Genomic DNA, 26,644 nt, shown 5'->3' on the forward strand with positions numbered 1-26,644 from the left:
ACGTTACAGGAGATCGATTGCTGTAATTAGAGTAAGCTATCATTAGTTTTGTCCTGCTAATTATTATTTTATACCCATAAAAATAATAAGTAACTGCCAGATAACGATCACCTGCTTTTTCCCGACATGGTTAACATTAGGAGTGTTATCTTAACTAATAACATTTATTAATTAGCTTATAACGCCCACATTTGATGTTACAGAAAAAAAGTTCAGTGATCCGTCAGATCCTGTAGGTCGGTTAGTACAGTTTACTGCTGAACAACTCATTTTGTTGGTGTTAATGACAAAGAAATCTAAAATTAACAGTTAGTTATACATCTTCAATCTCCCCTCGAAGCTCCGACAGTCCTCAGACAACCTGTCAATCAACTTGAATCATGACGACACGCCCCGTTTTTATAGAATCAAATTGCTAGCTAAAATCTAAATCATCACAAAAACGAACAATTGAATATATATCAGTGTGATAACAACTACCTTAAATGACCAAAACCATCATTCAGAAAGTTTTATTTGAAGCAGAATTTATTTTTAAGTTTTCACTGAAGTCTCATTCGACTGCATTGAGAGGGCGGGGTTTATGACCTGTACTGCATCCAGCCTCCAGGGGGCGATCAAAGAGCCCGCAGCTTCACTTTTCAGAACGTATGAGACACACTCGGACGGAACCCACAATTCAGTTCAGCAACACATGATGTCACCCATTCAAAGTAAACGCGACGCCCCATGTGAATGCAGCGTTAAAGTGTTAGTTCACCCAAAAAATTAAATAATGTCATCAATTACTCACCCTCATGTCGTTCCACACCCGTAAGACCTTCGTTCATCTTCAGAACACAAATTAAGATATTTTTGATGAAATCCGATGGCTCCGTGAGGCCTGAGCAATGACATTTCCTCTCTCAAGATCCATTAATGTACTAATAACATATTTAAATCAGGTCATGTGAGTACAGTGGTTCAATATTAATATTATAAAGCCACGAGAATATATATTTTTTAAATAACGACTTATTTAGTGATGGCCGATTTCAAAACACTTCTTCAGGAAGCTTCGGAGCGTTATGAATCAGTGTGTTGAATCAGCTATTCAGAGCACCAAAGTCACGTGATTTCAGCAGTTTGACACGCGATCCGAATCATGATTCGACACAAAAGATTCATAACGCTCCGAATCTTCCTGAAGAAGTGTTTTGAAATCGGCCATCACTAAATAAGTCGTTATTTAAAAAAATATATATTCTCGTCGCTTTATAATATTAATATTGAACCACTGTACTCACATGACCTGATTTAAATATGTTTTTAGTACATTAATGAATCTTGAGAGAGGAAGTCTCATTGCTCAGGCCTCACGGAGCCATCGGATTTCATCAAAAATATCTTAATTTGTGTTCTGAAGATGAACGAAGGTCTTACGGGTGTGGAACGACATGAGGGTGAGTAATCATTTTTGGGTGAACTAACCCTTTAATGTAATCAATCAATCTATCTATTAATTAACGTTTTACCCTATTCAATTTATAAATGATTAAAGAGTAAATGATTATAAATGATTAATCGTGTGTCTTTCAGACAGAGCACTTCATCAGTCTGTACTGGGGTGACGGCGTGTGCAGCTCCGGCGCCGTTCTTCCTGCGACGGGCGGCTGCGCCGAGCGCTACTTCGTGGATCGAGCTCAGTTCAAGAGCCTGTATGAGCTGCTGGCGCCGTGGATCTGTGGGACGCACACCGACACTGTCGCCCAGCGCACCTTCACACTGCTGGACCAGGACAGAGACAACCTCATAAACTTCTCTCAGTTCGCTCAGATGCTCGGTAGGACCGCGTGCTTGAGGTTTATTCAAGAAATACTCATCGTCGCCTCGTGTCTCAGTCCTGCGCTCTTTCTTTGCAGACGTTCTGTACTGTGAGGAGCTGAATGAGAAGATCAGGCTGCTGTACCGACTGCACATCCCACCAGGTCCAATCACTACTGGATTATTATTTTTCATATCAAGAGAAGCAAAATGACCCTTTTTCAAAGTCTTGATGTTGTTTTGGGGCTCTACTAGAGCAGATGTTCATTGTTTTCCTTTATTCTCCACTTTTCTTCACAGCCTTGAGTGAGAATGAAGAAGACTCGTCCCCTCTGAAGAGTCCAGTTCTGTCCAGCACCAGACCTCTCTATGTCAACCTGCCCAACGGTGAGTTTTTCGAGTGTTTTGATGGTGTTTTCTGCTCAATGCTCCTGTGATGATGATGATGATGCATCATGTGTTTGCAGGTGAGAGTAAGAGTTATGAGGAGCAGCTGCAGCAGATGCTTCAGGACTTGAACAAAGGCAAAGAGAAGGATGAGGAGAAACCTCTTCCTCACATGAACCAGGTGAATCTCCAGTTTATGGACTGACATTAATATGTTAATGCATGTGTTTGTTTTGGATATTTAGCTCATGAGAGTCACAAAACTCACTCATATACACGTGAAGATCCTCACTGTGATTGGCTGTTTTGTTGAGTTCCATCTTAGTCAAGTCAGCTTTACTTTTATTATTAGTGGTGCTTGTCAAAGGCAGAGCATCACTATTGTTATCCGTCATACTTATTATTATTCTTCTGGACAACTTTGTCCCGCTACTTGCTCCGCACCGTTTGTCATAGACCCATGAATAAATACATTTTATTTGCTAACAATGTTAATTGTGTTAGGATTTTCCTAAAAACATGCAAGCAACATGCTAATTGTGTTAGCATCATGTTAACAACATTCTACCTGTTAAAATCATGATAGCAACATGCTAATTGTGTTAGCATCTTTGTTGAAAACATGAAAGCAACATGCTAATCATGTTAGCATCATGCTAACAACATTCTAACTGTGTTAACATCATGCTAGCAACATGTTAATTGTGTTAGCATCTTTGTTGAAAACATGCAAGCAACATGCTAATTGTGTTAGCATCATGTTAACAACATTCTACCTGTTAAAATCATGATAGCAACATACTAATTGTGTTAGCATCTTTGTTGAAAACATGAAAGCAACATGCTAATCATGTTAGCATCATGCTAACAACATTCTAACTGTGTTAACATCATGCTAGCAACATGCTAATTGTGTTAGCATCTTTGTTGAAAACACGAAAGCAACATGCTAATCATGTTAGCATCATGCTAACAACATTCTAACTGTGTTAACATCATGCTAACAACATGCTAATTGTGTTAGCATATTTGTTGAAAACATGAAAGCAACATGCTAATCATGTTGGCTCATGCAATAATTGTGGTAACATCATGTTAGTTGTTAACATCATGTTAACAAAATGTTAATCATGTTAGCATTATGGTAACAACATGTTGATCATGGTAGCAACATGCTAATCTTGTTAACATCCCGTTAGCAAAATGCGAATCCTTTTAGCATCATGGTAACAAAATGGCAACATGCTAATTGTGTTAACATCTTTGTTGAAAACATGCAAGCAACATGCTAATCATGTAAGCATTATGTTAACAACATTCTACCTGTTAAAATCATGATAGCAACATACTAATTGTGTTAGCATCTTTGTTGAAAACATGCAAGCAACATGCTAATTGTGTTAACATCATGTTAACAACATTCTAACTTAAAATCATGATAGCAACATGCTAATTGTGTTAGCATCTTTGTTGAAAACATGCAAGCAACATGCTAATCATGTTGGCCTCATGTTAACAAGATGTTAGTTGTGGTAACATCATGTTAGTTGTTAACATCATGTTAACAAAATGCTAATCATTTTAAAATCATATTAGCAGCATGTTAATTGTGTTAGCATCTTGTTGAAAAAATGCAATAACATGCTTATGTTAGCCTCATGTTAACAAGAAGCTGATTGTGGTAACATGTTAGTAATGTGCTGATCTTGTTAACATCTTTTTAAAAACATGTTAGCAAACATAATCAACATAACAACATAATCAATGTGTTACCATCATGCTAACAACATGTTCGTGTTACCATCTTGTTGAAAATGCTAGCAAAATGTTAATTATGTTAGCATTTTTTTGCTGAAACCAGGCTAGCAACATGTTAATCATGTTAGCATAATGTTAACAACATGCTAATCGTGTTAGCATCTTGCTGAAAACATGTTAGCAACATTCTAGTCATGTTAAAAATCATGTTAGCAAAATGCTAATTGTGTTAGTATTTTAATAAAAAAAATGCTAGCAACATGTTAATCATGTTAACATTTTGTTGAAAACGTTAACATGCTAATCATGTTATTTTAATGCTACCAACATGCTAATCATGTTAAAATAATGCTACCAAACATGCTAATCGTGTTAGCATCTTGATAAAAACATGTTAGCAAACATGATAATCACCGTGTTAGCATCATGTTAACAACATGCTAATCGTGTTAGCATCTTGTTGAAAATATGGTAGCAACATGCTTATGTTAAAATAATGTTAACAAAATGCTAATTGTGTTAGAATTTTGCAGAAAACAGACTAATATCATAATGCTAATCATGTTAGTATCTTGCTATCAACATCTTATCATGTTAGTATCTTGTTATCAACATGCTTATCTTGTTACAATAATGTTAGCAAAACATGCTAATCGTGTGAGCATCTTAAAAACATGCTAGCAAAATGTTAATTGTGTTAACATTTTGTTGAAAACATGTTAATCATGTTAAAATAATGCTATCAACATGCTAATCATATTAGCATTTGCTAAAAACATGCTGTCAGTGTAGGAGCAGTGTAGTTGCGCACAGCGAGCACCACTCATCTTCTTCAGGAAATCTACATTCTAGTTATTATTGTTAATATTAAGTAAAAACAATATAAGAAATATTACTATTGCAGTATTTGATTGTAAAATAAAGTTGAGTATTTACTACAAATAATATAAATGTAATTATTATTATTATTATTTTACATTACAACTCTAAAATTACAGTACTTGTTTATGACGGTCTTCATTTTTAAACTCCTAAACCGGAAAACCGCAGTGAGCTCTTAAAGGGACAGTTCACCCTTAAATTAAAGTTTAATAGTTTAAATTAAAAACTGTCATTTGTTTTTCCACACCTGTGTGAATGTGACTCAAACTCAGAGCAGCATTCACTGTGAATGCAGTCATTCAGAAGTCTACTGTTGTGTGTTTTGTCTGGTCAGCGGGAGTTCATCCAGTTTTGTAAGACGTTGTACAGCATGTTTCAAGGCGAGCCGTGTGAGGCCGAGCTCTTCCAGGCCATCGGGATGGTCACCAGTCTCGTGCTGCAGATCGGAGAGGCGCGACACCGCGAGGACGCTTCGAGAGACGCCGGCGAGTCGGACGCTCACTGGTCGGTGAGCTTCGAGCAGATTCTGGCCTCCTTACTGACCGAGCAGGTGCTGGTCAACTTCCTGGAGCGGCCCGTCGACCTGAGCGCAAAGATCGCTTCCGCAAAGACTCAGCAGTACCAGGAGCGCGCCGGTCTGCTCATGATCCAGCATGCAGCGGGCAGGTGATGAGCTCCAGACCACGACCTCACGTGTGCCTTGATTGTGATGATTCACGAGCGTATGGAGGACCAAACAGGCAAAAAATGATGTCTTGTTTTCCAGCACAAACATCTAAACAATCTTAAATCAAGATACATTTACTGGAGAAGAGAAATGAGTAAAAATAATGTCTGCCAATACAGGAAGAATAATTTTGTTTTCCCTTTTGAATGAAATAAACACTCCCCTTTTTTTTTTTTTTTTTTTTTTTTTTTGAAAACGGGCATTTTCCAACTCTCCTAGAGTTGAGTTTTACCGTTTTCGAATCCATTCAGCCGATCTCCGGTTCTGGCGGTAGCACTTTTAGCATAGCTTAGCATAGTTCATTGAATCTGATTAGACCGTTAGCATCTCGCTCAAAAATGACCAAAGTTTTTTGATTTTTTTCCTATTTAAAACTCGACTCTTCTGTAGTTACATCGTGAACTAAGACTGACGGAAAATGAAGAGTTGTGATTTTCTAGGCCGATATGGCTAGGAACTATACTCTCATTCAGGCGTAATAATCAAGAAACTTCGCTGCCGTACCATGAGTGATGATATTATGCATATTACTAGCCATATCGGCCTAGAAAATCACAACTTTTCATTTACCGTCGGTCTTAGTACACAATGTAACTACAGAAGAGTCGAGTTTTAAATAGGAAAAATATCGAAACTCTTTGGTCATTTTTGAGCGGATGCTGACGGTCTAATCAGATTCAATGAACTATGCTAAGCTATGCTAAAAGTGCTACCGCCAGACCCGGAGATCGGCTGAATGGATTTGAAAACGGTAAAACTCAACTGTTTAACTCTAGGGGAGTTGGAAAATGAGCCTATTTTCAAAAAAAAGGGAAGTGTTCCTTTAAATTTATTTTTCTGACCCCATTGGCAGATATTTGTTCTTAATATCTAAATATCTTCAGTCATTTCTCTTCTCCAGTAAATGTATCTTGATTTAAGAATGTTTAGATATTTGTGCTGGAAAACAAGACAGAAACACTGAGAAAGAACATTTTTTTTGCAGTGTGACGTCTATAAAATCCCAAGATGCCGCTGGGGTGAGCTGGACTCCCCTCACTGAATGCTTTAATGTAGGATGTCGTGAAGCGAAGTCTCGTTTAGCTGAGCCTCATTGATCCGAGAGTGTTTTAGTACAGCTTTACTGCTCACACTTTACAGTTAGGTTTCATTTGTGAACATCGGTTAAGCATTTAGTTAAAGGATTAGTTAATGTTTCAGCTTCCTGATAATTTCCTCACCCCCATGTCATCCAAGATGTTCATGTCTTTCTTTCTTCAGTGGAAAAGAAATGAAGGTTTTTGATGAAATCATTCCAGGATTTTTCTCCATATAGTGGACTTCACTGGGGTTCAACGGGTTGAAGGTTCAAATGTCAGTTTCAGTGCAGCTTCAAAGAGCTCTACATGATCCCAGACGAGGAATAAGAGTCTTATCTAGAGGAACCATCACTCATTTTCTAAAAAAAATAAATAAAAATTATACACTTTTTAACCACAAATGCTCATCTTGCACTGCTCTGATGCTCCAGGCATGACGTAATCACGTTGGAAAGACTAAGTTAAACGCCCTTTAGAAAAAAGGTAAAACAATGATGTTTTTCACCCTACTGTGGTACTTCACGTGACCTTTGCAACATGATTACATAGTGCGTGGCACATCACAGAGCAGTGCAAGATGAGCATTTGTGGTTAAAAAGTGTATAATCTTTTTTTTTTAGAATGGTTTCTCTAGATGAGACTCTTATTCCTCGTCTGGGATCATGTAGAGCTCTTTGAAGCTGCACTGAAACTGACATTTGGACCTTCAACCCGTTGAACCCCAGTGAAGTCCACTATATGGAGAAAAATCCTGGAATATTTTCCTCAATTTCTGAAGAAAGAAACACAAAAACATCTTGGATGACATGGGGGTGAGTAAATTATCAGAATTTGAAATGAACTAACTGTGAAGTGATTCAGATGATCATCAGCGTTATGTTTTATGAATCAGTATTCAAACGCATCTACTCTCACTGACATCTGCTTCTGTTCTTCACACACGAGGAAAGTGTGTTTGTCACATCAGATTTTAAGCTCTTTTTTTGTGTGAATTCTCACTATAGCTATTAAATACCATGTAAGTTCAGTCTGATGGGATTGTTTACATGTTTCTGACTGTATAAACGAGACTCATGTGAAGGAAATCTGTTCAAGCAGCTGAATATCTGATGCTGCGGCGTTCAGCGTTTTAATCATTTTGATTAAAAATTGAGGTCAATTTTTTTTTTAATGAAATATATTGTTCAACAAGATCAAAATCATGCATTTAGAAAGCAGATATAGTGAATGTACAGTGAAATGATTTTGATTTGATGTTTTTTATAGGAATATTTACTAGTTAAGCTCGATCAGCAGCATTTGAGGCGACATGATGCTTGCCAGCAATTCTGACTAATTTTCTTTAAAAAAAAAAGCAAATTTTTTGTAGTTTAAAGCCTGAAATGCAATGCTTATAATATTACATTCTTCTGTTTAATCATTTTTACAGTGTTTTAAGATAAATGGCATTGCATTGTGATGGAAACAAAATTGTAAAACTACAAGGAAAAGGTTGTTTTTCCATTCATACAGTTGAAATAATGCATATCAGATTCCCTTCTATTGAAAGTGCTTCACTTTAACCCAGATTTGTTTTTTTTAGACAAGCGGTAATCATCATTATGCCACAAATGATCATTTTATTTATTATTTGAAATATGCAAAGTTTTGTTTGACTATCTGTACTAGATCCTGACGACATTATCTGAACAAACTGTTCCGGTTTCATCACTTAAGAGTTTATCTATGTATAAAGTGCCTTAAAAACAAGTCACATGACTGATCCTCAGATTTATTGTGCCACAGAAAACTTTCATACATTGTGAAATCCAAAGGGACCAAGTTTAATATTTCACTGCAGTGAGCTTATCCAAATGAAACATCAGTGATCAAATCATACTGTGGTTGTGAATGTATATCTTGATCTCTTAACGGAACATGTAGCATTAGATGATTTTCTTGGTTGGAGGAACCAATCAGATTTGCCAAACGCTCTGCTCTATCTGCACAATCTCACCTCAAGCCTTTCCGAAGAAATAATCAGCTTTAAGTCAAGATGTTGTTTGCTGTACAAATGCAATGTGATGTCGCAGCATCTTAAGTTTACATACTACGCATGTTGATTTTATTCTCTACAGTCTATCAATATCTGCACAACTCGTCTGACAAGAAATAAATCATCCACAACAAAAATCCTTTTATGTTTTTATTCCAACAAGCATGAAGAGAATTAATTTTCATCCACATTTACAGTCTGAAGACCTGCGAACACAAAAAGATGTTTTTTTAAACAATAGATCCAGAGTTTAAGTCAAACACAGATTTCCTGCATGGAGGGCAAATGACGCATTCATCCTCACCTTTGTACGTGGTGACTGGGACGTATGTGACGAGGGTGTACAGCTTGTTTGGAGAATCTTCGTCTTCATTGCGTTTCCTGGACAGACGCACACGCATGCGGTACGGCACATTCCTGCCAAACACAAGACGTCGCTGTTAAGCATCGGATGGGTAACGGTGAATGACTCCTGTAGCACCGCTAATGTGTCTGTAGAGCGTTTTAATCTCCGTTTCAAGTGATTGCAGTTAGAAACAGGCGAGCTTTGTGACCCAATAAAGTTGTCAATGCTGTAAACACAGCCAGTGTAACTTCAACAAAAGCTTTCAAACTGCATTAAACACACACACACATAGATTAGAGCTGTCGATTTAATGCATTAATTAGATTAATCATGGTGAATAACATGTTAAAATGAATGCACTTCCCCCGTCCCAGTTCATCTGACATTTCATACTGTTGATTGATGACGAATATGATGCAGGGCAACAACTCCCTGTGTGCTATAGCCTATAATTCAAGACATGGTGCAAAAATGCCTGTTTGAGTTGTCTCATATTTACATCATATGATATAGTTAAGGAATATCACGACATCATGAGGTAACGCAGCTCTGTTTATCATATTAGATAGAGTGTTGAAAATGATGTTATAACGTTACTCTGTGCGTTCTCTCGGCGGCTGCTGTGAGACACTGTTACACACTGCAGTAAGATAGAGCGATTTTACAATATCAGATTAAATGCTGGATGATTGTGTTGATAAATGGCATGCTATTCATTTTAAAACATTGTATGATGGAGAAAATGCTGTATTACGGTTACTAAAAATAAAGCTGCATCTGATTATGCCATGTTAGCTACTTCACAAAATGGTGTTTTTCTCTGAGGCATGGTAAAGCATGAGACTCGCAAAACATCAAGAAAATTAGATTTAAACAATAAGAATAAACGTGTTGAGCTATATAACAATAATTCGGTTTTGTCTATAAATATATCAAAGCAGTTGTTCTCTTATTAAAACATGTAAATTTTAACCCCTTAACTGTCACCGTCCCACAGGTGGGACGTTTGCCATTACAGATTTAAAACAGTAATATTCTATACTAAACCTAAACTAATCTTGACAAACTATATATCATTTGAAAGCTTAGAATCTCTAGTTTACATATTTGGTGACTGATTTCCAAAATAAATGACAGAGGAGCAGTAATTTATCAATTTGCAACAAGCATATTTTCATATTTATAAGGCATGTTCAGACCTTTATTTTGAAATAGCGATGAACATGAAAAATCATTAAAGATTGGTTGAAACATGTTTGTTTTCATGCCAAGAGTTCAAAAGATAACATCCAATTTTTTTGAGAAAAAAAGGTCTGAAAATGTTTTTAATAGAAAAAAAAATATATACATTTATGATTGTGGCGGCAATCTATAACCCACATGCATGTTATTTTTATGTTTATTAGAGGCTGAATTCATATCAATTTTCTGCCAAACTTCCCATACTACTTCTATAATATGATGTCTACTTCATAAATTGTATGAAAATAATGGAAATATATGGTTCAGATCACTCAAACCATATATGGAAATGGAGGCGCCCTTATATGGTCAGTAATGGAGCTTGGTTGTCATCTAGTGTAAAAGTGTGGTACTGCGCCCAAACAAAATCTTACTGAAAGCTCATTTTTTGAGATATCAACCTGAAATTTGGAACACAACTTGTTCAGATTTTCGTCTTTGATTTCCTTGCAGCTTTAGAGTAAAACTTGTTTTGTAAAATATAAATTTTATATAAAATATAAAATTTTATATTTTTACATTTTCATAAACTTAAACTTCTATAACTTTTTTTCTGTTTCACTTACATAAGTTATTTCACTTCTACAATAATCTGCCAAATATCATCTTTAAAATAAGACCAGCCTTATGTCTATACTCCAAAGTATTCTTGAATTACAACCATTTAAGTTTGGATAGTGCATTTTCTTGTCTAAAAAAAAAAAAGTGGGGTTGACAGTTAAACGGTTAAAGCATCATAAACCAGAAACCGAGGGTAACGCGGGTATGATGACGTGATTGACAGGTGACTCCTCACACAAATTGCAATTTTCTCATGATTTACAAATAGTTGCAAACATTTGGGATATTGTAAGTACTCAAGTGAACAAAATATATAACACTGGCCTAGTGGTTTTTGGATATTTTACTGCAAAATTCTTACATATTGCACCTTTAAGAGTCTATGATTAGATCATTATTGCTGTGATTATTATATTTCCAGCATGTTTGGCAATAGTTCTTCAAACCCTAATTGAAGCATGTAGCTTTTAATTTCTCAAACATCCATATAGGAAGACACATCATGGCCATATTCCAGGATAACAAAACCAAGCCTGCATCCCAATGTCCATACTATCCATCCTAAATAGTATGAGAGATTAAAATAAGTGTGTCCCAAAGCATAGTATGTTGAAAAGAGTGTGCCAAAAGTCCCCGGATGGTCTATTTCCGGTAGATTTTCGAAGTGTGGATCCCTAATATTGCCCACAACCCATTGCGCGTTGGACACGGATTCAGTTCAGAACTACAAACACAAGTAAAAAGTGTTAAACTACAAAACATGGTGGATATGCACGATCGACGCTGAGAGGTTTGAGTGACTAATAATCAGTTCAGCCTGATAGAAAATATTTATTTAATGTTATATGTGTTATTTTTCATCTGTGGACTTTTATAAAGATCCGAATGGCCACTTTTAAATGCATCATTATGCATTAATATGAGGAGAGTTCTCCACATGAAAGACTCAACAGATCAAAGTGCTGCATTTCTCTCCGACACGGTAGGAAATTCACTAAATGAAATGTGGAGGATGTGAGATGATTGAGACGATGCGACAAGGAGAAAAGAAGCGATTGTATGACGTAATATGTCCCAAAGCTTGTCTACTCTTTTGCTACACACTCAAAAGAAAGTACTTTTTGTTCACAGAAAGAGTACATACTTTTAGGGCGTAGTACAAGTAGGCGAATTGAGACGCAGCACAAGATTCATCAAGCTCAAGCTGTGAAAGAATGGTTGGGACCTTAAATTCATTGAAAGCCTTTGGGATGTGCTGGAGGAGACTTTACAGACTGCTCACCTCTTACACCGACAATACAAGATCATAGAGGAGCTTCATTTTTGGTATTGACAATGCAAGAGTCTCCTCCAGCACATCCCAAAGTCTTTAGATGAATTTAAGGTCTGGACTGGAAGTGATTCTTCATGCATCCAAGCCTGATAAATCTTGACATTGTCATCCTGGAATATGGCCACGATGTGTCTTCCTACATGGACGTTTGAGAAATTAAATGTCATATTTATAGACACTCAAGACAACCTGAACCTCAAAGCGATCATGCGTTTCACTTGATATTCGGATAAAGTCCCCAACCTTTTGACGTTCTCGACCGCTCTCAATCACACAATTCACATTGCGAGCGTGAAGCTCAACTTCCATAGGAAAGAATTTAAAACGCTTGCTCTGTTCGGCGCCAGCGGACACACACTGTAACGGCAGAGAGTGTGAATACTTAAAGGGTTAGTTCAACCAAAAATGAAAATAATGTCATTTATTACTCACCGTCATGTCGTTCCACATCCGTAAGACCTAGTATTGAACCACTGTACTCACATGAACTGATTTAAATATGTTTTTAGTACATTAATGGATCTTGATAGGGGAAATGTCATTGCTCAGGCCTCACCGAGCCATCGGATTTCATCAAAAATATCTTAATTTGTGCTCTGAAGATTATAAACGGTCTAATGGGTGTGGAACGACATGTGAGGATGAGTAATAAATGACATTATTTTCATTTTTTGGTGAACTAACACTTTAATGCAGAAAACACAGGCAGCATCCAATCGCTGTTCAGTTCAGGAAGTGCCTTGCAGTTGTTATAAACATGTTTTTTAAAGCTTCCACTGTGAATACACTGGCTGGGTTTTAACTGACAGCATCTTTACTAGGGCCAGGAGTGTCCAACCCCATTCCTGGAGAAGTTCAGCTCCAGTCCTGATCACACTACATTTCGGAATGTAGACTCCAACCATCAGGACGCGTCTCACCTGACACCTTTGGCCCACACGGCCTTGTTGAGACGGGTATCGATGCGAACGTCAGGCGTGCCCATCTCCTTCATGGCAAACTTGCGGATCTCCTTCAGAGCACGAGGAGCTCGCCTCTTGAAAGAGCTGGAGGAGCGGAAAGATGCATTAATACTCCGGTACGGATCAGGGATGAGCGGTTACTCGTTCCAGGAGTGACTTACATGCCGTGGATTCGCTTGTGGATGTTGATGGTGTACTCGCGGGTCACCACCTCATTGATGGCGGAGCGGCCCTTCTTCTTCTCACCCTTCTTCGGTGCCATCTGCACAAAAACACACAATCATGATCATGATGCAAGTCATTCATTCACCAAAACAACCAGCTAACTTTCTCTAATAACACATTTTATGTCATTTCTCATTATAAAAACATGCTTCTATACTGTTCTGAGTCTGAACTCTGATTGGATGAGAGACACACACCTGTATAATACATTAATGCATCTGTGTTGCAACTGTAAATAATATAATCACGAGCTAATGAGTTATATTATTCATATATGCAACTGAGTTTCACATCGCGTAAAAACAACTGTAAATAATATAATCACGAGCTAATGAGCTACACTATTCATATATGCAACTTTATTGAGTTTCACATCGCGTAAAACAACATTTAAATATATAATCACGAGCTAATGAGCTACATTATTCATATATACAACTTTATTGAGTTTCACATCGCGTAAAAACAACATTTACGCTTAAAATCAGTGTAATTTACCGCTTTCGCAGATACTCTCACGGCCGCATTAGCATTAAGTGTGTAATCGCTCACATCAGTATTTTAAACGCACCAAAACGCATTATAATGATTCATAATGTGTCTTTAAACTCAAATGTGACATTAAACATAATTATTAGGGATAAATAACGCGGATGATGCTGGATTTATAGACGATGAACGAGAGGGAGATACTCACTCTGAATGGAGAATGTGGGAAAGGAAGAGCGGTGGATTATGGGTCACATACAAGGCGGAATACGCATTCACATCCGGGTCATTCTACTGTTTTGTGTATTTTTTTAAAAAAATTGTGTGACGTATACGTGAGTGAATTATGTTTAAAAAACATAACTTTTATTTTAAAACGAAAGTATGTGATTTTAAACGTTTTCCGTGTTGATTTATTTGAAAACTACATCTCCCATAATTCCGTCTGCTTCACAGGAAGCGCTCACGGATAGCCGCGACGGTTATGAGTGGAAGAAGTGAAGAAGATTCGGATTATGAAACAGAAAGAGTTTAATGATTAAAAATATTATCACCTGTATAATCTCGCAGATAAACGTTGTATCTGTGCTGGAGCGTCACCGCGTTTGTTTTTTTTATTGAATATTCATGAGCTGACGGGACGGAATAAATGAGCTCCACTCAGGTAATGTTGTTGTTACTGACTGTGTCTCAAAACCTACAGAGTTCCCTACATAGACAGCGGTTTGAGGAGTTTAGCGTGTGAAAAAAGTGCTTGTAGTATTTGATTTTCATCTAATGTGCTTCATTAAGATGAATAATCCAGTTATGTTGTGAAATAATTAGAATATAGTAACAGTTACCGCAAAATAAATATATTAACTTCATAAAGCCGTGTGTATGATATTTGTAGCACCTTTCTGAGGCCTATAAATGATCAAAACGTTGCTGTAAAAACTCTCACACAATCTACTACTTGCCTTCTGTCGTCTAAATTGATAGTTTAGACTTTTTCAGCAAGTAAAAGTCTTTTAGTATAATCGTAGCTGATAATCTTTACTAATTTTATCAAGTAAACATAAGAATAACTGTTAGTTAGAAGTTTACTTTATTATCCAGACATCATATAGTATCAAATATGATCAACATCTTTTATAAAGATCTGGTTTATTTCCATTACAAGCATCAGAATTTCATCACTTTTGGCCATATTAATATCAGCTTTTGCACCAAAATTGCATATTTTTGCTCACTTTGAATGTCTTTCCTCCATATTCTCACTATATTAGATCTAATATTGTCATTTAAAGTCATCAAGAAGTCAAAATGAACTTTTTTATGGAATATTGCAGTATTTATTATAAATGATTTATTGGTGCACATCATTATTGTTTTTAATTCATGTTCCTCCTAATCTTGAATAAGAATAACTTCCTCTTCTGTGATGACGAGGGCGGGGCAACCTGTCACTCACATGAGATCCACCAATAACAAACCACAACCATCCAATCAGTTCCCTAAAGACAAAATCAATCTACATTTGTTCTTGTTTGCGAAGCAGTTTCACTGTATATACATCAGAATAGGGAAGAAAAGACGTTTCATGCGGACTTTAAACCTAATTCATCCATCGTTGTCTGTCTCTTTCTAGCTTTCTCGTTGATCCAGTGGCCTGCGTGAGAAGCATCATGACGCTGGCTCCGAAAGAGCTGTCGAACCTGCTGGGCATCATGTCGGAGGACGCCTGCAGCAACAGCTTCGAGCAGCTGTCCACCGCCTTCCACCACTGCTTCGGTAAAGCCGAGCACTTCCGGGTGGGTTCGGTTCTGGTGATGTTGCTGCAGCAGCCCGACCTGCTGCCAAGCGCTCCGCAGCGGCTCACGGCGCTCTACCTGCTGTGGGAGATGTACCGCACCGAGCCGCTGGCCGCCAACCCCTTCGCCGCGGTGTTTGCCCACCTGCTGAACCCATCGCCCACAGGAGAGGAGCAGGAGAAACCGCTCTCGGGTACGTTCTCCTCCGCTTCTGGTTGTGTTTGTCTTGCATCACTCGTTCATAGATGGCTGTCCGTGAAAGATCATTTACATTTAAAGGGTTAGTTCACCCAAAAATGAAAATTCTGTCATTAATTACTCACCTTCATGCCGTTCCACACCTGTAAGACCTTCATTCTTCTAAGGAACACAAATTAAGATGTTTTTGATGAAATCCGATGGCTCAGTGAGGCCTATATAGCCAGCAATGACATTTCCTCTCTCAAGATCCATTAATGTACTAAAAACATATTTAAATCAGGTCATGTGAGTACAGTGGTTCAATATTAATATTATAAAGTGATGAGAATATTTTTGGTGCGTCAAAAAAACAAAAAGTGTTATAAATCTTTTTATGATTCGGATCACGTGTCAAACTGCTGAAATCACGTTAGGGTTGGGCGATGTCCCCTAAATTGGCAGTTGACGATATTTACAGTTCTTTATTACTTTATAATAGACGCGTACGATCACACCGGTGCATCACGTGATCAATTGCCAAATTCAAATGTGCGTGTGCGCTTTAGCTGGCGCTAAACCAGAGATGGATGTGCGCAGCACTTTTCATATATCACAAATATGCAGTGTTTTCAACCACATAATGTTTATTTTAGGTTTCGGATGTTTAAATACATATAAGATGTTGTAAATCCAACAGAACTAACATGGCGACGCCCATAAAGTGTATAGCTCAACTACCGCAAACATTATAAAGTTGTTTAAATAGCAAAACACATCCACTTTCACATATTTGACAATCGGAATATCAGATATTTCATGTTATAGTTAACAAATTAGAGAATATTTTGAATAAAAAAGGGAAACTGAAATAAAAGCAGATCATCAGTCATACAGCGCTGCGGTGTGTGACATGACAAGCAATGACGCGTCACCATGGAAACCATAAAGCGATACGTTCTAAATAACGGTCGCCTTGAAAAACTCACGCTGGGGGGTCAGCCAGAATATTTTAAACTTACGTGCGAAAGGGTTATTTTTAGTGCTGGGCAACGATTAAATATTTTAATCGCGATTAATCGCATGATTTTTCTGATTAATCGCTTTCAAAGTACTGCTGTATGAACAAAAGTGCAATAGAGAATACGAACCGGCGTCACACCTCGTTGCATGCCGGGGCGGCGCCGCCATTTTGACAGAATCGCGCTCTATTACTCATACTGAAATTAATACGGATTCTTGCTTACCTTTTGTTTTGTTTCTGCCATTAAGTGGAACGTTAACATTTTTAATGGTATCGTTTGCATGGAATAGAAGCTATTTTATCGCATCGCATGATCATTTTATTTATTTATTTATTATTTTTTCACTGAAGTTTTGTAGAATTTCGTTTACAGTTTTGATCTGTTTACCGTGTCGCACGCTGGACGCTCACTGCTGCTTCAGCCATCGTATGAATATCATCGTATGAATATCCAAATAAATCTATGTAATTAACACACTGAGAAAAGTCGAATCATTTATTTGTTGGAAACGTTTAAATGATGCTTAAACGAGCATATTGAGTAGGCCTACTTGTCATTGTAATTCCCCTTTTCCATGATCACAGATGAGGAGAATCAGAGATTATGGGTCAAATTCAGCGGACAGACGGACACAAACACACTGTATTTTTATATTTATTTTAACAAATGACAACCACACTAAGCAATTTCCTACCTTTATAAAACCGTTATGAAGAAAATTTATATTAAAGTTTATATTTTGGTGTCATCCGTTTTTCTGCATGTGCTTTATTTGTAAATAGAATTTGGTATCTTTAATATCAGTCTAAGTGCATTAAGCGTTTTCTTGAGATGACATGAGAGGAAACCGTTTAAGATATAAACGTGTTGCATTCATATTTTGGGCTCATTTGTTTATCTCCACACAGTATGCTTTAATAAACATGTACAGAATTGTTGGTCACATGAAGCGTTTTGTTAAGCATTTGAATGTCCCCGTCAAGTTCTGCTAATTCACGAGTGCAGTGAGAGTCAGACTCGCAAATGTTAATTATTAAACCAAACGAAATCAAAACGTTCAAAAACACTTAGCAATGTGATTCTTTTATTGAGTGATAAGCAGTGGGTACCTTTTTCCATTTTTCTGTCCGCACCAGATATTTTCTTTTTCGCGCTGTAGCTCTCTTAGGCACACAACAAGTGCTTTCATTGGTTGAGACGCGTGATGACGCTCATCCCAAGCAGCCAGTAGCCTACTGATAAACATCCCACCCCTCCTGTGACCCATGGTTTGTGTTGTATTCGGTTGTAGTCTATCTATGTGTATTCAAACGCAGTGAGCAACGGACTTTCAAAATAAAAAGTACATCAACGCGCGATAAACTAATTGTCGGCGTTAATTAATGAATGCGTTAACGCGATAAAAACGCGTTAACTTGCCCAGCCCTAGTTATTTTATTTCCAAACTAATGACTCATCCAGGCTTTCCAATAGGTTGCACGTGAGGGGAATAAAAGGGGCGGAGCGGGGTGGGGGCGTGGCATCACGATGGTGTCTCTCACCATCGTCCATATCGTCCATCGGCACAACCCTAAATCACGTGACTTTGGCGCTCCGAACCTCTGATTCGACACACTGATTCATAACGCTCTGAATCTTCCTGAAGCAGTGTTTTGAAATCGGCCATCACTATTTAAGTCGTTATTTAGTTTTTGTGGCGCACCAAAAATATTCTCGTAACTTTATAATATTAATATTGAACCACTGTAGTCACATGAACTGATTTAAATATGTTTTTAGTACATTAATGGATCTTGAGAGAGGAAATGTCATTGCTGGCTATAGCTCTGAGCCATCGGATTTCATCAAAAATATCTTAATTTGTGATCCGAAGGTCTTACAGGTGTGGAACGGCATGATGAGTGAGTAATAAATTACATTATTTTCATTTTTGTGTGAACTAACCCTTTAAGCACTTAGCAGATACTTTTATTTACAAAACAGGAACAAAGTCAGTTGTCATTGAGCCGACAATATTCATTATGTACAATGGCAGGTTTATTAGTTTTCAATCTTTTAGATGCCATGGACCTCCAATTATGATCTTCCTCATGTGAGGGATCCCCATTCTAAAATTTAAAAACCAGCTTTTTTTGCAGGTTTTCTTCCTCCCATCACACTGCCGGAGAAGTTCTTCCTGTCGCAGCTGATGCTCGCCCCTCCCCGAGAGCTCTTCAAGAAGACGCCGAGACAGGTGTCCTCCATGGACGTGAGCGCCACGCCGCAGACCATCGACATCAGCGGACTGCAGCTCGCCCTCGCTGGTATGAATCAATCCACAGATGGTGTTGGAGTTACAGATGTTCATGTCTTTCTTTCTTCAGTGGAAAAGAAATGAAGGTTTTTGAGGAAAACATTCCAGGATTTTTCTCCATATAGTGGACTTCACTGGGGTTCAATGGGTTGAAGGTCCAAATGTCAGTTTCAGTGCAGCTTCAAAGAGCTCTACATGATCCCAGACAAGGAATAAGAGTCTTATCTAGAGAAACCATCAGCCATTTTCTAAAAAAAATTAAATTATATACTTTTTAACCACAAATGCTCGTCTTGCACTGCGATGCGATGCGCCACGCATTACGTAATCACGTTGGAAAGATTATGAGCAATAATATACTTGCATTTTATGATGATATAAACAATCATACAACTGAGCCGATTTGCTATATAATATACGTCACTTTAGGTGCAAATACATATATATACAACTTTATATAAATAGCTGAGATATAACAAACATCTTGTGTCTTTTCCTTCAGAGCGTCAGTCGGAGCTGCCCACTCAGAGCAAGGCCAGTTTTCCCAGCCTACTTAGCGACCCTGATCCAGACTCCTCCAACTCGGGCTTCGACAGCTCCGTGGCCAATCAGATCACAGAGTCGCTAGTGACGGGACCACGTCCTCCTCTGGAGAGTGAGTGTGATGCTGCTGTTTGGTTTGTCTTTATTGTGATGCTGTGATTAAACAATCTGGTTCTCTGTCAGGTCACTTTCGTCCTGAGTTTATCCGGCCCACTCCGCCTCTTCTGGTGTGTGAGGATGAGCTGTCCTGGCTCAACCCGTGTGAACCGGATCATCGGATTCAGTGGGATCGATCCATGTGTGTGCGGAACGGCACAGGCGTGGAAATCAAGCGCATCATGGCCAAAGCCTTCAAGAGTCCACTATCAGCGGCACAGCAGACGCAGGTACGACACAACACACAGCTGAGACGGAGAATCACATGACGGTCACGTGTGTGAATCTCACGATACCTCGATTTTTTTTTTTTTCATTGTGACTAGAACTGCATGATTTATCATTAAAAGTTTGCGATCTCGATTCAAACACGCACACAATCTCAATCCTATATGACAACTTTTCACCTGTGTGTATTAAATCTTTGACAAAATCACTTCTGAGCATTCAAATCTGTGTTCGCGCTGACCCAGAAAAAAGCAGTTAGGCATCTTGATATTAAACAGCTTCGCAAACTGTCTTTTCAACCACACACACACAGAGTATCGTTATTTCTGTGTTACAAATTTTCAAATAATCTCAGAAGTACTGGGATAAAAGTTTATAGTTCAGATATAAACACTGATGTCTACCGCAAGTAACTTGAAAGTAACTTGGTTCTTCAGATAATGATTGTATTGATTACACCAGTAGGTGGCAATAAGTGACTGTTAAAAAATACATTTGTCATTGAATCATTCATTCAAGAGACTCATTCAGAAATGCTGATTCTTCCAGTAATGAAACAAGTGAAGTCTTTGAGTGAGTCATTGAATCATTCATTTAAGAGATTCATTCAGAAATGCTGATCTTCCAGTAATGAAACAAGTGAAGTCTTTGAGTGAGTCATTGAATCATTCATTTAAGAGATTCATTCAGAAATGCTGATCTTCCAGTAATGAAACAAGTGAAGTCTTTGAGTGAGTCATTGAATCATTCATTTAAGAGATTCATTCAGAAATGCTGATTCTTCCAGTAATGAAACAAGTGAAGTCTTTGAGTGAGTCATTGAATCATTCATTTAAGAGATTCATTCAGAAATGCTGATCTTCCAGTAATGAAACAAGTGAAGTCTTTGAGTGAGTCATTGAATCATTCATTTAAGAGATTCATTCAGAAATGCTGATCTTCCAGTAATGAAACAAGTGAAGTCTTTGAGTGAGTCATTGAATCATTCATTTAAGAGATTCATTCAGAAATGCTGATCTTCCAGTAATGAAACAAGTGAAGTATTTATGAGTGAGTCATTGAATCATTCATTCAACCTGAGTTTAGTTGTCTGTTAAGAATCATATGATAATCGTGATCTCTATTTGAAACAAAAATATTGTGATTATCAATTTTGACTGTATTTTTGATTAAATAAATGCAGCCTTTGTGAGCAGAAGAGACTTTCAAAAGTATATTAAAAAATCTTACCGATCTTAAACATTTGAACACTTGTGTGTTTTCTTTGATTTCTCCTCTGATGTTGAAGTGAAATGTGTTCCTCACAGTTAACTCTCTCTCTCTCGTCAGCTGCTTGGTGAACTCGAGAAGGATCCAAAGCTGGTTTACCATATTGGACTGACACCAGCCAAACTACCGGACCTGGTGGAGAACAACCCTCTAGTGGCCATTGAGATGCTTCTGAAGCTGATGTCATCCAACCAGATCACAGAGTATTTCTCTGTCCTGGTCAACATGGACATGTCGCTGCACTCCATGGAGGTGGTCAACAGGTATCACTTTCATGTTTGTGATAGTACAGACAGGGCATAAAACTTGATTCCCTGATCTACGAAGAGTTTCATCTGTGGATGTGTGAGTGAGCTGTATGTGTAAGCGCTTCATTATTTGTTCGACTATAGGTTAACAACAGCAGTAGATCTTCCACCTGAGTTCATCCATCTCTACATCTCCAACTGCATCTCCACATGTGAGCAGATCAAAGACAAATACATGCAGGTAAACAAATGTACCATGATGCATCTGTGTGAGCAACATTTCATACTTTTTTATATATATAAATGAATACTTTTATTCAGCAAGGATGCATTAAATTGAGCAAAATTGATCATTCTCTCATTCTGTCTCCTGAAGAACCGTCTGGTGCGTCTGGTGTGTGTGTTCCTCCAGTCCCTCATCAGGAATAAGATCATTAACGTTCAGGATCTGTTCATTGAGGTTCAAGCCTTCTGCATCGAGTTCAGCCGGATCCGTGAGGCCGCGGGCCTGTTTCGCCTCCTCAAGACCCTCGATAACGGAGAGGCGCCCGCCGAGGGCAAGATGGCCAAATGATGCAGACGGAGTGCATGAACTCCAGGACTAAAGCTGAGTCTCTCTATGAAAGCCTTTCAGTTCACTGCATTTGAACTTCCTTGTGTTTTCTGTTCCTACATGTACAACATGTTCAACTCTTGTGTCTTTGTTTTGATCCCGATTACTGCGTTTTTTTTGTCCATTAAAGCGATGGTTACTAACACGTTTTCAGACGACGTTCTTCATTGTGTCACAGTCATGCCGTCATGTGAGTGTGATCTCATTGAAATCCATTAAATTTTATGATCACCATTAATTAATGATGCAGAGCGGAATGTGTTCGTTTGACTGTGTGACATTTGGATGTTTGGGTAACATTTTACTTAAGGCCTTTATGTGTAATGCATTATAAAAAAGTATTTTTAATGCATTAATTATACACCTTATATTATAATGCGTTGTATGATCTCATGAATAATTGTAACCACAGTTATAATATATTATAATACTTATCTATTCATTGTTACACCTTTAGAAAGTATAAAACAAGCTACCAATTTTGGAAATATTGTACTGCATTTAACTAGAAAATATTTAATGCATTTTAATGAACATTATGAATACCCTTAAAATGCATTATTTATAAAGGCTTTAAGTAAAATGATAACGATGTTTGTTGTTTCATAGTCTTTCAACACAAATTAAAATGAAATGTTTGTTTAAGAGACAAATCATTTTTAAAGCTTCCATGCATTGCACTAAAACAGGTCAAATTTTATTTGTATGTCTTTTCACGTTACACATTGTTTTGTATCAGCTTTGCAGAAATTCATAATGTTATCGTTTTTATAATATAGAAATGTCTTAATAGTCAGTTTAGAGATGGGATAATTTACATTTGAGGACGATATAAACCATCAACCAGACGAGGTTTGCTGGTTACACTTTACAATAATGTTTAGTTAACTGCATTACTAAACATGACACAGGTCATTTATTATAGTCCCAAATTTGCCCATATTTGGGTGTGAGCAAAAACACACTGTTTTTGTGTGTGCCCCTTTAAATGCAAATGAGCTGCTGCTCCCGCCCCCTTTCCAGAAGAGGGCGGAGCTTTAACAGCTCAACAACAACAAAGCTGGAGAATCTCACGCAGCCAAAATGAGGAAAGTGTTCAGCCTTACATTGTTCAAACCGGAGTCGACACTGATGGAGAGACTCAGGAAGAAGTTACAACTTTTAGTCGTTTCTGAATGGTTAGTGGATAAATTGATGTAGTTGCTGTGGAGTTGATTCAACTCATCCACTAGCATGTGCCGTCATGTTCATCTTTTGTGTTGAATTGACCCTCGTTTGTGAAGCAGCCCGGCGTAAAATGAACAACACTCTACTACAACAACTCTTCCTCTTCTCTAAAGCAGCCCAACATGGCCCCACCTCCTTTGTTGTGTGTTCTCGGGGGCGGGGTTTATGTAAATTTTAAGAAGAAGCTCTTCGTAGTCCCTACCAGCCGTTGTAGTCCTTAAACAGAGAATTCTTTAAAAAAAAAAAAAAAACTTTGTTTGCAGATGTTGTTTATGCTCAAACAGCAACATTACACACTAACAAAATGTTAAAAAAGTGAAATCATGATCAACCACCCCTTTAAAATCAAAAGTTGTATCTATTAATATCATTTAATAGACCTGAGCTGACTAACAATGAACAGTTGTATGATTATTAACGTTAAAGATTAATATACACTGTATAACTAATGGGACTTTGTTGTAAACTGTTACCTAATAGTATATTACTTTATTTGAGTGTTCTGTATGTATATGAGTAAAGCTGGATTAACATATAATAGTTGTCAGCTGAAATTAGTTTTATTATCAGGTTTTGAAACAAGCACAATCACTCGAGTTACAAAACGTTCTGTTTTTATTTGCACTGTGACATTTGAAGATGTACATTTGATATATGAATCTGAATGTGTTTACTGTCATTTATAGCCTGAAGTACCTGAACATTTAAAAGAGCAAAACTGGTCTGGCTTTATTTCGCCTCGTTTCACCACAGTGATGTACATAAACACAGACATAAACAGACGTGACCTTTGAGCCTCCTCATAGGTCTAGGCACGTTATCTAGAGGTAAATGAAGACCCAGTGAGTTCCCGTGTCATTTTCACAGTGTAAAAAAAGGTTCTACCTCAGTTTTTTCTTTTTCCAGTACAAATATCTATTAGATGAACATTCTTTAATCAAGGTACATTTACATAAGATATTAAGTCTTAAGTGAGTTTTTGCTGAAAACAAACATATCTGCCAACAGAGTAAGAAAAGTAAACCACAGAATTTTCTCCACTGGCAGATTTTTTATTTAATTTTTTTTAATGAGTATAAACTTTATTTTAACACATTGTTCAGAAAACAAGACTTAATATTTTAAGTTATTTTGCTACTCCAGGAAATGTTAATTTAACCCCTTAAATGTATCTCGATTTAACCCCTTAACTTGATTTAACCCCTTAAAATGAATCTCGGTTTAACCCCTTAACTTGATTTAACCCCTTAAATGAATCTCGATTTAACCCCTTAACTTGATTTAACCCCTTAAATGAATCTCAATTTAAACCCTTAATTTGATGTAACCCCTTAAAATTAATCTCGATTTAACCGCTTAACTTGATGTAACCCCTTAAAATGAATCTCGATTTAACCCCTTAACTTGATGTAACCCCTTAAAATTAATCTCAATTTAACCCCTTAACTGGATTTAACCCCTTAAATGTAACTCGATTTAACCCCTTAACTTGATGTAATCCCTTAAAATGAATGTCAATTTAACCCCTTAACTTGATGTAACACCTTAAAATGAATCTTGATTTAACCCGTTAACTTGATTTAACCCCTTAAATGAATCTCGACTTAAACCCGTTAACTTGATTTAACCCCTTAAACGACTCTCGATTTAAACCCTTAACTTGATTTAACCCCTTAAACAACTCTCGATTTAAACCCTTAACTTGATTTAACCCCTTAAATGAATCTCGATTTAAACCCTTAACTTGATTTAACCCCTTAAACGACTCTCAATTTAAACCCTTAACTTGATTTAACCCCTTAAATGAATCTCGATTTAACCCCTTAACTTGATGTAACCCTTAAATGAATCTCGATTTAACCCCTTAACTTGATTTAACCCTTAAATGAATCTCGATTTAACCCCTTAACTTGATTTAACCCCTTAAATGAATCTCGATTTAACCCCTTAACTTGATTTAACCCCTTAAATGAATCTCGATTTAACCCCTTAACTTGATTTAACCCCTTAAACGACTCTCGATTTAACCCCTTAACTTGATTTAACCCCTTAAATGAATCTCGATTTAAACCCTTAACTTGATTTAACCCCTTAAATGAATCTCGATTTAACCCCTTAACTTGATGTAACCCTTAAATGAATCTCGATTTAACCCCTTAACTTGATGTAACCCTTAAATGAATCTCGATTTAACCCCTTAACTTGATTTAACCCCTTAAATGAATCTCGATTTAACCCCTTAACTTGATTTAACCCCTTAAACGACTCTCGATTTAACCCCTTAACTTGATTTAACCCCTTAAACAACTCTCGATTTAACCCCTTAACTTGATTTAACCCCTTAAATGAATCTCGATTTAAACCCTTAACTTGATTTAACCCCTTAAATGAATCTCGATTTAACCCCTTAACTTGATGTAACCCTTAAATGAATCTCGATTTAACCCCTTAACTTGATTTAACCCCTTAAACGACTCTCGATTTAACCCCTTAACTTGATTTAACCCCTTAAACAACTCTCGATTTAACCCCTTAACTTGATTTAACCCCTTAAATGAATCTCGATTTAAACCCTTAACTTGATTTAACCCCTTAAACGACTCTCGATTTAACCCCTTAACTTGATTTAACCCCTTAAATGAATCTCGATTTAAACCCTTAACTTGATTTAACCCCTTAAACGACTCTCGATTTAACCCCTTAACTTGATTTAACCCCTTAAATGAATCTCGATTTAACCCCTTAACTTGATTTAACCCCTTAAACGACTCTCGATTTAACCCCTTAACTTGATTTAACCCCTTAAACAACTCTCGATTTAACCCCTTAACTTGATTTAACCCCTTAAATGAATCTCGATTTAAACCCTTAACTTGATTTAACCCCTTAAACGACTCTCGATTTAACCCCTTAACTTGATTTAACCCCTTAAATGAATCTCGATTTAAACCCTTAACTTGATTTAACCCCTTAAATGAATCTCGATTTAACCCCTTAACTTGATGTAACCCTTAAATGAATCTCGATTTAACCCCTTAACTTGATTTAACCCCTTAAATGGCCCCACCTCCTTTGTTGTGTGTTCTCGGGGGCGGGGTTTATGTAAATTTTAAGAAGAAGCTCTTTGTAGTCCCTACCAGCCGTTGTAGTCCTTAAACAGAGAATTCTTTAAAAAAAAAAAAACTTCGTTTGCAGATGTTGTTTATGCTCAAACAGCAACATTACACACTAACAAAATGTTAA

The 26,644-nt window shown here is 37.3% G+C and overlaps 3 protein-coding genes across 3 annotated transcripts in view; 2 read left to right on the forward strand and 1 right to left on the reverse strand.

The window, feature by feature from the left end:
- Positions 1–5,725, forward strand: part of LOC137036467 (TBC1 domain family member 8) — a 43,468-nt gene extending 37,743 nt beyond the window's left edge. Inside the window, exons 16-20 of the mRNA XM_067410648.1 lie at positions 1,579–1,822; positions 1,902–1,967; positions 2,104–2,190; positions 2,271–2,371; positions 5,165–5,725. Coding sequence (XP_067266749.1) covers positions 1,579–1,822; positions 1,902–1,967; positions 2,104–2,190; positions 2,271–2,371; positions 5,165–5,500 — 834 coding nt within the window. The 3' untranslated portion in view covers positions 5,501–5,725. The remainder of the gene's footprint in view (positions 1–1,578; positions 1,823–1,901; positions 1,968–2,103; positions 2,191–2,270; positions 2,372–5,164) is intronic.
- Positions 5,726–8,808: 3,083 nt separating this feature from the next.
- rpl31 (ribosomal protein L31) lies at positions 8,809–14,056 on the reverse strand. Its single transcript, XM_067410650.1, has 5 exons — positions 14,038–14,056; positions 13,277–13,377; positions 13,074–13,199; positions 8,976–9,088; positions 8,809–8,877 (listed from the first exon to the last, which is right to left on the reverse strand). The coding sequence occupies exons 2-5, from the start codon at positions 13,375–13,377 to the stop codon at positions 8,846–8,848; spliced, it is 372 nt and encodes a 123-aa protein (XP_067266751.1). The 5' UTR covers positions 14,038–14,056; the 3' UTR covers positions 8,809–8,845.
- A 212-nt stretch (positions 14,057–14,268) lies between these two features.
- cnot11 (CCR4-NOT transcription complex, subunit 11) lies at positions 14,269–24,122 on the forward strand. Its single transcript, XM_067410649.1, has 8 exons — positions 14,269–14,493; positions 15,460–15,815; positions 18,963–19,127; positions 19,620–19,772; positions 19,844–20,046; positions 21,374–21,576; positions 21,706–21,802; positions 21,938–24,122. Exons 2-8 carry the CDS (start codon positions 15,497–15,499, stop codon positions 22,133–22,135), a joined length of 1,338 nt encoding a protein of 445 aa, XP_067266750.1. The 5' UTR covers positions 14,269–14,493; positions 15,460–15,496; the 3' UTR covers positions 22,136–24,122.
- The last annotated feature ends 2,522 nt before the right edge of the window (positions 24,123–26,644 follow it).

The sequence above is a fragment of the Chanodichthys erythropterus genome, chromosome 14 (assembly GCF_024489055.1).
Source record: "Chanodichthys erythropterus isolate Z2021 chromosome 14, ASM2448905v1, whole genome shotgun sequence".
Classification (NCBI taxonomy): domain Eukaryota; kingdom Metazoa; phylum Chordata; class Actinopteri; order Cypriniformes; family Xenocyprididae; genus Chanodichthys; species Chanodichthys erythropterus.

Excerpts from the sequence above, each read along its gene's own strand:
- rpl31 (XM_067410650.1), bottom strand. The coding sequence starts at position 13,377 with ATGGCACCGAAGAAGGGTGAGAAGAAGAAGGGCCGCTCCGCCATCAAT. Across the intron at positions 9,089-13,073 it reads GTGTGGGCCAAAGGTGTCAG|GAATGTGCCGTACCGCATGC; the intron begins GTGAGACGCGTC and ends TGTGTTTGGCAG. Across the intron at positions 8,878-8,975 it reads CCCAGTCACCACGTACAAAG|GTCTTCAGACTGTAAATGTG; the intron begins GTGAGGATGAAT and ends TTGTGTTCGCAG.
- cnot11 (XM_067410649.1), top strand. The coding sequence starts at position 15,497 with ATGACGCTGGCTCCGAAAGAGCTGTCGAACCTGCTGGGCATCATGTCG. Across the intron at positions 19,773-19,843 it reads ACCACGTCCTCCTCTGGAGA|GTCACTTTCGTCCTGAGTTT; the intron begins GTGAGTGTGATG and ends GTTCTCTGTCAG. Across the intron at positions 20,047-21,373 it reads CAGCGGCACAGCAGACGCAG|CTGCTTGGTGAACTCGAGAA; the intron begins GTACGACACAAC and ends CTCTCTCGTCAG.